At 35.8% G+C, this 12,006-nt stretch overlaps 1 protein-coding gene across 1 annotated transcript in view; it reads left to right on the top strand.

Moving 5' to 3' along the window:
• The window catches only part of Su(Tpl) (Suppressor of Triplolethal), a 96,844-nt gene that overhangs the window by 29,419 nt on the left and 55,419 nt on the right, over nucleotides 1-12,006 (top strand). Inside the window, exon 2 of the mRNA XM_018509647.1 lies at nucleotides 1,595-1,642. Coding sequence (XP_018365149.1) covers nucleotides 1,595-1,642 — 48 coding nt within the window. The remainder of the gene's footprint in view (nucleotides 1-1,594; nucleotides 1,643-12,006) is intronic.

Here is a 12,006-nt window from a genome sequence, read left to right as displayed (position 1 = left end):
AGTTATCATTCTTTCGGATCCTTTCTGTGTTTCTGTATTGAAAGAACGGCTTTGCCGAAAGATAAAACTTTACTGGATACAGATTTAAAAATAATTTCGTTAGACCGTCAGAATAATTATATCGGAAAAAATTATTAAGTGCTGCAAAAAATTTTGATACAACGACCGGTTTGAATTTCGAAATAACATTATTTTCAGATCTTGCTAGACGATCTAAAATTTTGCTGATATAGGTCTGAAAATAATCTTGATGAACTATCAAAATAATTACAATGGAAACTCAAAATGATGAGCAGTGTTTGCAAATGATTGCACAATTTTTGCTATTTTAGCAACCGATTCGAATTTCCAATAAAATTATTTTTTTCAGAGCTTGCTGAATAATTTAAAATTTAGCCAAATACAGATCTGAAAATGGTCTTGTTAGACCACCAAAATAATCGTATTGGAAATTTGATGAGCAACGTTGCAAAAAATTTTGGTATTTTAGCAATCGATGATTTGAGTTTCTAATAAAATTATTTTGATGGTCTAACAAAATTCTTTTAGCAAAATCGTTCTATCCGTGGGTGGCCATCAACAACAATGAGAAGCAGGGTTTGGACGAAGCTCTTACCAACGATACTTTCCCTTTCCAAGCTATCACCAAGAGACAGAGGCGCGTATGTAAAAGTTACACGCAAAAATCACCGCCCGCCTATCCGCGCGATATAATGCAACTCGCCGCGCGATTACGAGATCATGCACCGCAATTTCACGCGGTCGCAAAACATCGCATTTTACGCTCGTCTCTATGCGGGTACGATCGCACGCGCTCGCTTCGCCAATTACCAGTCGCTCGTTGCTTGTATGACTTGTAAGTTGGACGAGCGATAGGTAATTACGCTAATCGATCCCACGTTCGTATTGACTGTTGTAACACTTTGCACGATAAACGTCCGCGACCGGAATTCTACGACATGACTTCGTTCTTTAGTCCTCGTCCACGTATTTTATCAACCTGAGATTTATTCATGTGGCAAAACATTTGATATTCTTTCGCAATGTGTCATAATTTTCTGCATTTCTAAAAGTACTTTTTTGCGTAACACAAAAAAATTTAAGCGTGTGTGTGTGTGTGTATATGTAACAGAATTTAATCTAATAAAAGAATGTTGTTTTTGGATCTTGGTACTTAATAATATTCATATATAGATTTACATATACATTTTTCAGTTCCATAAACTGCGCGTTGATTTAATTTGTCGGATTTCAAAACGCAATCATAAACTGAATGTGGAAGTAACATCACAAATTACATCGTCAAATTAATAATGATCTCAAAACACTATAAAGAATTTATTGCAAATAATATTACTTCAGCCAGGGTATTTATAAATGTTTTTGTAAATCTATATATGCATGTATTATTAAATCAAGATTTGGTTGAACACAGGATTGTTTCTCTTATTTGATTTTTATTCTTATCGATCTAATTTTTACTTATGATTATTAACAACTTTTTTTACTTATTATTCTTTAATTGCTGGCTTTGCTTTGCATTCCATCCATATTTACGAAGGCAATAATTAACCTTGATTTTTTTCTGTTTCAGCATAAGATTGGCGAAAAACCTAATATACAGTTCCTAGGAAATGATGGGGTGAGTAAAAGCAATGTGTTTTTTTCCTGTTCCCCAAAAATCATATGTCTACCATATGAAGGAATTACGACATTGAGAATCCGACGCGTCGGTTGGTCGATAATGCGCGAGCACGGAAAGATAACAAAAGATTAGAGATAATAGGACGTTCGCGGATCGCAAACATAGATACCAAGATTTTAAATTTTCCGCTAAAAAAAAGAAAATGTTTTCCATCTTGTTTGTTAAAAAATAGCATATGTCTATAACGTTTGCCAAAATTATTAACTGTATTACACTTAAATTATCGTGTTTCCTTAAATTGCTGTAACATTAGTACAATAAAAAAAAGAATTATTAAATTTTAATAAATATTTATTTAAATAGTACTAACTAAATATTTACCAAATGTAATATTTATTTGGCAAGAATTATTAATTTGATTTAAATATCATTCTTTTATTGAATAAATATTTACTGTACTAGGTAAATGTTTAGTTAATATTATTTAAATAAAAAAATATTCATTAAAATTTAGTAAATTTGTTTTCAGTATACATGATAAATCATTAATGATTTTTTTTTTACTTATTAATCGCAAGACGAAGATATGAGATAAGAGTTCAATGACCCGTGTGAGATTGGGGCTACCACTTTTGAAAAAATTAACTTTCTAATTTGATTGTTTATCGTTTGCATATTTCGAATTTTTGTTTGCACATTTCTAGCGAACAAATTATTAAAAAAAAAACAATTTAAGGAGGGTTAAGGATAGGCTTATGGCTTACTACACAATATTATTTTCATTGTAAATGGCCTCTTAATCTTATACACTCGTATCTTTATGAATCAACCTGTACATTCGTCCTAAAAATTTCTGCGGTCAAAATAGATCGTGGGTAAAAGAACCGGATTTCGCTGGTTACTTAAAATATATTCTATAGAATGTAGGAATGGAGGGAGTTATAAAGCGAAGGAGAGAAGAACGGTGAAATTTTCTTTCGGCGAAAAAAAAAGTGAGAGTGAGAGGTGTGCGAGTGCTTCGTCGACTCACGTCGGCATTTTTCTTCTCTTAATTTACCGACGCAAACAGCTATTAAATTATTTTATTTAGTAATATTTTATTTCGCTTGGCTTTATAGCTGCAAGCTGAAGAAATCTATTTTTTCCACATTTTGTAGATGTAGCTTGCTACATATCCGAATTACAAATTTTTACTCGTCTATTTGAATATCTACGCGTGACCATCATGACGATGACGGGACGTATCACGCGAAAAAGATCTCGCGACGGTAGCACGATTCCGTGCAACCGACGTCAAGAGCTCGATCTCCCAGCCAGCCGAGTGGTCGCAAGATCACGTGTTTGTGTGTGTGTGTTTGTGTGTACATGTGTCGTCACGGCTCCACACACCGGAGGTTTCCTCGGTGAAGGCGATCGAGGTCGTCCGAGCAAGGTTATACACCATTTTCTCTCGCTGCCGCCACCGATCAGTCTCTTAAACCTTCCTAAACTCTGTTGATCGATACTTTTGCAATGTATAATAGAAAGATATAAACACAAACTTATTTTATGTCATTTTAGCTTAATTCGTATCTATTAAATCTTAAATTTAATTATAGCATCTTAATTGTAACATTTTTCAAAATTTAATTGGATCAAATATAATATGAGGGAACAAAACTTTAGGCACGTAATTAGTATAAGTTGTCGAGCTGATAGTAAATGTTTTTTAAAATTATCATTGAGTATGTAAATATATATTCTGTCTCTACAATCTAAAATTACAATAAATTCGTGTAATTTATCATGTCAGCTACCAGTTAGATATTACCTCAAATTTAACTAAGATTGCAGTTAATCGAAGTTGATGAAACCACCCTTTTTTATCCGTTTGATAAAAACTTACCCATCGGTGCACGACTCCGTTGAATTGTTTATGTTCGAAAAAACGACCTTCGGATTGGTGGACGGTACTTAAAAAGAGTGCTGCACCACGTAACTGCCATATGCCACTGGCGTTCCCTTAACTACAGCAGCGGCTGATTGTCGATACGAAATCTCTCTCAGTGATCTGGAGGTAATTGACCTGCTCTCCTCGTCCTTCATCGACTTCCCCTTGCTCTCGGGTGTGGTCGTTGTTCGCCTGTATTACAACGGATCGTACCAAGTCAAATTCTACAAGATGAGTCTGTCGTCAATTCCAAGACCAAGAAAATAGAGCTCTATAAAGCTAGCAGGACCAAATCAGCAGAATCAAATCGGACCTATCGAAATTTTCTACGAAATTGTACCATTAATAATAATTTTGTACCGTGTACCATTTCGAAAAAAATCGTGGCGCTGCTTTTTTTCGAAATGGCAAACGGTACAAAATTATCATTAATGGTACAATTTAGTACAAAATGAGTACTAACAATTTTGATAGGTCCGATTTAATTCTGCTGATTCGCTCCTGCTAGCTTTATAGAGCTAGAAAATAGATTCCATCGATCGAAAAGAAAAATTAAAGCAGAACGTTCATACATTTCTTCATCTTAGATTCGTTAAACTGAAATTTCGAATTGATTTTTTATCACGTATTACTTACGTGATTAATCTCGAATCGCAATATCGTAATTAATCCTTGAGACTCGCGTCGATGGAAAATGAGTCTGACTCGTTACTGAATCTAAAAGAATTACTGGGGAAATACACACACAGAGAGGCGTAGAATGAATTCTGCAATTAAAAAATTTCTTGGAAATCTTTGACTTGTATTATTCATTCTTCTCTTCACTTCTCCATTCATACCATTGAGATGTTAACACTTGTTTTATGTTGACCTTTGACAATCTTCCACTATTAAAAATCTCGAAGATCAATGCGTCACCGTTGACCTTTGTACAAGTAGCTGGGACTAGATAATGCCTTAGGGCCGCCTGCATTCGACATCGTTGTCTGGAAATTTATCTCTTAAGGACGACTTGTCACGAACGTCATTTCGCGAATCCCCGGAGAATACAGCAGAATGCATCTCTGCAATTTTCCAATAGCACATAAATATTTCAGTTATATATAGTCACTATGAATTAGTACATACTTATTTACTTATGTTCAATTATTTCTTACAACATCTCAATTCTCAACGATTGGATTGAATCCATTTTTTTTCTTGGAAAAGAAAAGATGCAGTTTTTTTTTAATAAACTAGGATTGTTCTTTGATACTTGTGACTATTCAAAGAAAAATGTGTTAAGATTTAGTACGTTTTTTCAGAGTACTTATATTTACGTGTATATTTTACTGAGCGATAAAGGAACAAAGGAAAACCCATTCGATGTTACCCCGAAATAATCGATCGCGACACTTGGACAATCTTTTCCATCTTTCTTTATTTTCCGTTCCGGGGCCACGGGTGCTAGGAACGCGGAGCGATTATTCCAGTATAATTCGCCGTTTAGCGGACGTCCTTGTCGCGACTGACGCACTCAGGGAGAACCGAGTCTCCGCTCAGGCCTTCTCTATACAACCTACCCGTCTGGATTGTGGCAGCAGGCAGGCCAGGCGCAGCGCAATGTGCATCTGTATTGTCCGTGTGTACGTGCATACACAATGCGATTTCATATGTAGCAGCGATGCACGGCACGATCGAGCACGATACGTGCGCGACGATCATCGATGGGGCCTCCCCGATACATAGAAACATACGACTTTGACACGTATATATCATGCCACGTCGTATCCTCCTTCTCCTCCCATCCTCTCTTTCTCTCTTTCGTTCGTGTGAATCTCATCACTTGCCTTCTCGTGTAATTTTATCATGAACGCGAAGACTCTCTGTATTTATATGAGACACGGTTTCGCGATAGTGGGGGGTCGTTTTTTTTTTTTTTTCTTTCCATAGATTCGTGTGCGTCGATAGTTGCGCACGTGCTCGATCGTGTATTTATGTGTACGTGTGTACGTGCGAACGCTCGCCTTCGCATTGTTGCCTTTCACTCGGTTTCTTAGAGCACCCGCTGTATATACATACATATATATGCATATACATATAGATGTAGCTTTTACCCTGAGAATAGCGCGTTATTGCCAGCATTACCTCGACGCTGGATCTTCGGAAAGTACGGAAGAGCACATTCCGCGAATTCGTCAGTCACGCGGATATGTTTCCGACGAAGAGAAAAAGAACGTCCGGAAAATTACCGGGAAAATGTTCTTGTCCCGATAATTCCGCGATGTACGAAAAAAGCGTTATCGCGAACACTCCGGTTTTCTTCGAAGCACTCTGGCATTTAATGGGACATTCAAATTCAATTATTTCGTACATATAATGTATACAAGCACCGGTTTCAATTATTCCGCATAAAATACAAGAGCTTACATGTTATTCAATGTTCAGTGTAAGATTTCAGTACTTAAGCAAAAGGTTATCATGCGATAATGAAGCTATTTTAAATTGTTACTTGAGTTTCGAGAAAATCTCCGTCGTTCACGATGTCGATTGATCAGACATTCGATCCAATCATGGGTGATTTTGTAAACTTTGTTTTCACCGATTGCACAAGTACGCAAGGCAATGGCGTGAGTCAACTCTCATTACGTTATACGTGGCGAAAAAAAACTTTTACAATGTAGAATGCGGTTGTTTCTTTCCTGCAATACTTAATATTGTTCGGGCGAATGGAATTGAATCGGATTAAAGCTGAAAATCAGCATCTCTAGAAAGGTAGACACGTTTGAGTACTGAAATAATGGTCGCGTTTAAATGTGTATAGCGAGCAAAATACGGTTCACGGTGTTTCAGTGGTCGACTCGATGATCGAGGGACCGTTTCGCAATCCTTTAACTGGTGTCAAAAAAAATTAAGGACGTGACGTTTGTCTTCAGGGACGAATTACGAGGCGGAAGTTTCCTCTCGCGTTATTGTCTTGAGTTGTTTCTTCCTTGAGTCTTCGTTATATATATATATATATATATGTCCACGCGCATGTGTAACACGCACATGTAATACGTAAATGTATGTAAATACGGTTTTCCGGCCTAAGGTGGTATTGCATCGCGCCGTGATCAGTCGCGACTGACACGAAACGTCGCTGCCGTAACAGTTACTTTTACGTGTGACCCACTTGCCATTCTAGTAGTCGAATCTGAGTATCGTAATGAGAAGTGGGACGTCCTGAAATTATCAGGCGGGCACCAGCGAAGCAACCCTAAAACGAAGGTCGGTCGCGGCATTCGGAAGGTCGAATGTGATCTCGCACAAGTAACACGTAGAAATCACTCTTTTATGCGAGTCACGTATAGATGACGCGATATCTTAGAAGAATAGATCATAATGTGACTTTAATTAACCTGTAATGACTTAATATTATTCAGATAGGTATCGGTACTTTGATAATTACCATATGTATTTACAATTATTTTTATTAGTTATTACCGTACGTACTTATAATTACTTTTATAAGCGCGCTGTAAACTTAAAAATGGTTTTGCCCCTTCGCGATTAATTTATATTCAACGGGGAACGTCGGTGGTATCCGCGATGAAGTTGGTGCGATTGTAGAGTGTAGTTCGTATTAAAAATTGTTGGATCTAAGCATCGAGCCTTGAGATGTGGCGATTATCCTGGTGTTATACCGAATGCACGTGTATCGACGTTGATACTGAAGCATCGAGTCGAGGACGCACAATTACCTTCGAGGATGACCTTTATTCGCCGATACATCGGAGCTGCTGCTCTGTCAATATACATATGTCACGGCACGTACAATGCGGTGGATCGATTAATTTTGAGATTTGTTGAGATCAAGTATACGTTGACAATTCTGCGGATCTTATGCGATCGGTAATATTGATCAGTAATATTGAATCGATAATACTGATAGCACACACATACATCAATATTTTCACAATCTTATATAATCGTATTATTGACAATATTTCGGTTTCTTATGTACAGTACAGACTTTACACAGTCAATAATCGAAGAATAATATGATCAATAATACTGTTTGTACACACAGAGCAATATATACCGTGTGCAAATAATAATAATTTCAAGATGGAAAAATACCGGTTGCAGAATTGAATGTGAATTCATTGTTATGTATATAAATTTGCATCGAAATATTTGAGCATTATTTGTGATCCTCTTTGACCAAAAATAGGATTTCTCTTCCTTAAATTAGATTAATAATTACTTGTTTCAAGTATCTCAAAAATTGTGTATCCACAAATCTATCATGAGTTCATCACAAACATCAAATTTATTCAAAATATATTCTGAATCTTAGTAACTCCAATCAAAATTATTAAAGCAAAAAAATCTCTTCTTTGATCAATTTTATAATATTCTTCAAAAGAAAATAAATTCTTATTTCGAGTGCTCTTAATAATAAAAGTTTTTCTAAAAGTAAGCATTATCAGGAAAGTATTCTTTGTTAAAGATAACCGTTATTCAAAAAGAAGAAAATAAACTGAGTACTTTTCTCGGCAATAGAATAATATTTTCTTGTGTATCAATAAATATTAACGTATTATTGACCGAGATCCGGATCTCTTGATTCTCGAGCATCAGTATCGTTTTGTTAGGGGATATCACTGTGACAGGAGATACTGGTGCTTAAGAATGAAGAAATTCGGATCGCAGTCAATATTCTACATCAATCCATCAACGTTAATCACACACGGTCAATAATATTATCAGTATTGATAATATTATTGATTGTCGACCAAATAAGGTTCCTATAACATTCGAGACGCAATGAAACGAGAAAAAAAAAGAAAAAGTGACCTTTGTCACTTTTTAGATTTTTCGTTTTGATTGCGTTTGTGTTCGAAGTGGAATGTGAAAGAAACCATAAGATTACGTTTGAGTAGAATATGTTAAACGCATGAATGTCGCAAGACAGCCGTAAAAAGACCATAATGAAGATATGATAATGATGCGGTATACTAGTTATATTAAATCATGAATGCATTTATTATATTTATATGTTTCGGTGTTGTATCACATTCCACATTCTGAATACAATTATCATAATATAAATGTCACGAGAATAGATTGATTTCATATTCGCGTTTATTAAGTATTGCAGAAATAATATTTTAACATTTTTAAAAATGAAAATACGGGAGGTGCGATAATTTACACGAGAGATAATTTATCGCTTGTCATATATATATTGTGGCTCCAATTCCACTTTCGCAGTATTACACAAACGTTAACGTTAAGATGCCATTTCATGAAAAGCAGCGTCAGTGTGAACACGTGATCTCAATTTGACGCTTAGCGTTTGACGTTGGAAGTTGGATAAATTCAGTTAGGTCATTCAGTTCAAAATTGAATGCTACATACATGACGTTACATCCTTTTCATGTGTTTTCACTATTTAGCGTCAATTTTGTTCATATAATCTATTTTGACGCTGAAAATGAGTGTCAAGCATCAGCATGAAAAGGCACCTTTAATGTTTGACTTGATGTGAATAGGATATGTGTGAAATCTAATGCGGGACACGGGTCTATTAGGATGACCAGTCTAATTCTTTTTGAAATTTTATTACGATTTTATCTGACACAACGGAGAGATTTAGGAATCTTAGTCGAGAGAAAATTGACACGGTATTAACGCGCAAAAAGTACCTCCGAATAAAAGAAACGGGAACGATAGTTCTAGGACACGGTGTACATAGGTGCGTCTTTATCGTCGCGGCCTTGCGCGTATGTAGGCGACCGTAAGCTGTGATATGCGGGTGTTACACTCTTCAACATTTTTTTTATTTTTTTTTTTATTTTCCCCTCGTTTACGCCTTTCATTCACGTGGCTTGTTACGTCCGTGACCATATCGTGTAATGCGCATTTACGCGCATTTGCCTACTTGCCTCGTATGCGATTGCTCCAGAAAGACAAGAGCGGTTTGTTATTCGACTTATGCGAACGCATAAGGCAACTATCGCGAGAGGATTGGACCGATTATGCTCTCGTCGCGACGAATAAAGACAGCTCGTTATCGCTGCCCCCACATCACGGCGCGAGATAAGCGGCTACGGATAACGCGCAGTAATTAATTGTTGCGCATTACCGATATTTGTGCAAGTGGCATATTATCGACGCCTTATCTCTGTTACCATGCCCAAATAAATCACGATGGGATGACACCCGGGGGGGCGATGCGACGCGGGAGATGGTTGAATTGATCAATCGTCAAATAAATTTTGCAGCTCGGGCACATCCTGCAAGGTGTCCAGCAAAACTGGTTCCAAAGATCTTTTTGCCTGACTTGGCTTCCTCCTTGCCTCGTCTTATTTCGCAGTCGATTGCTGGCGGCGTGAAATGTGTCTCGCAGCCTTTCGTTTCGAAGAAAAGAAAATCGAGTTTCAAAATCCTATTCGGTGATAAATGACGATTCACCGCTGTCCGGATTAGCCGGGTCCAGGCTAATCCGGATAGCCGATATGTCCACATTCAAATCCCGAGGTAAACTGACCGTAGTTTCGAAAAACAAAGTGCCGACATATTTTAGGTTTATGGTATTTCTACGTTGAGGAAGAAAGATTACGAAGGGTTACCATAGATGAATCACAAAAAGAGTACCTATATATGTACACTTTTTAAACAAAGATAATCCGAGGGGCGGAAACAAGTGGTATAATTTTTTGTACGTTAAATGTAGGTATTTTTTTTTATAAAATTTCTAAAACATGAGTTTTATTAAAAATCCTTATTAATATAATTTCATAAATATAAGATTTAATGACTAGAAGGTTTACGACTTCGAAAAGAGGTACACGTACACAGAAAAATATTCTATTACTAAGATAAGTGATTTCTCAATTTACTTTTTTTTCTTTTAAGTAACGGTTATCTTTAACAAAGAATATTTTTGTAATAATCTTAAAATATACTTGTTACAAATTTGAGAAAACTTACTAATATGTTTTCAAATCAAGAATTTATTTTCTTTTGAAGAATATTATGAAATTGATTGAAGAAGACTATGTAATAAATAAGCAAATTGAATTTATTTTAATTTATTAATCTTGATCGAAGTATATAAAATTTACTATTAAGATTCAGAATATATTTTGAATAAATTTACTCGTGATGAATTTATTAATTTATGAATTTGAATATATAAATTTTTTAAATACTTGAAAAAAATAATTATTATTTGCATACAGTATATATTTTTCTGTGTACCCTTAAAAAAAGTTACAGATAGTAATCTTAATTGCGAGATTAAAAATGATAACCGATATATTGTAATAAATGCAAAAGAAAAATACAGTATTGGATTTAGATAAAAGAATATTTTTCCTCTTATATGCACAAATAACAGTCAAAATAATAGACTTTTTATAATAAATTATGTCTAGACGATAAATGTTTGTGCGAACGTCTTACATTGGGATTTATAGTATTGGTATCCGTAAACTTTTTTTTAAGTAACACACGTCTTTAAATTCGTCGCCTCTGTCTCGCACAATATTTATATATAGGATTCCAGCCGCGTGTACACGCGACGCGAAACCGAAGGATCTGAAACCTGCAAAACTGGATTCCCCTTCGTCCATGTGATGTATATACATCGAAAATTACCGACTCGCTTCTCGCACCGCGGCGGAGATATCATCGCAAGCTATGGCGCGCGAATTCATGCGTTACTCGCGGCTTAACTGCCGCACGATTTCACTTCCACTTGTTCCTCTCGACTGATTCATCATCGTTCCTTTGTCGTCTATCGTGTCAATTAAAAATTCTTCGATCACGATCTAGTTACGATTTCATATATCAGCGCGAAAAATCTTATCGATTTGGCTTCGAAGAAAATTGAAATTAATGTCGCACGAATGTACAAAGATTTATATCTCACTTTATATCAAACGGGAAATATTAATATGAATAAATTTCAATGTCTGTATTGCTTCAAAATAATGTAAATTAATATCTTGAGTTATTTCTACAATTAGTTTCAAATTTCTATTCTAATGCAAGTGTTTATATGTATATACAGAGAGATATAATACGTACGGAACAAGACAGCTCAGGCAGTTTACATAAATTAAAGGCAACTAAAGTCTCGTATCACCTTAAGGAACTATCCTGCATCAAACTGACAATTATATAGGTACTATAATTAGATTTATACCCTGCATTTGATAGTTTATGTAGAAAATTGTGCGTCTCGCCTTGGAAAAGGAACGGCCACGACGTTAACTGTATAACGGTACATTCTTATTCCGATCTTAAAAATTGGTCTGCACTGCGTAACGCCACAACGGTAATACATTTTAAATCCCATAACGCAATGTCCATAACGGATTAAAGAGCGAGTTCTAGGATTAAATATGTCGAATGCAGGCGACAAACGTTATTTTGTGAAAGTACCAGGTATCGAATA

Source organism: Trachymyrmex cornetzi, unplaced genomic scaffold, assembly GCF_001594075.2.
Source record: "Trachymyrmex cornetzi isolate Tcor2-1 unplaced genomic scaffold, Tcor1.1 scaffold309, whole genome shotgun sequence".
Classification (NCBI taxonomy): Eukaryota; Metazoa; Arthropoda; class Insecta; order Hymenoptera; family Formicidae; genus Trachymyrmex; species Trachymyrmex cornetzi.
The sequence above is the reverse complement of the archived record's forward strand: the minus strand, read 5'-3'. Positions and strand labels throughout refer to the sequence as shown.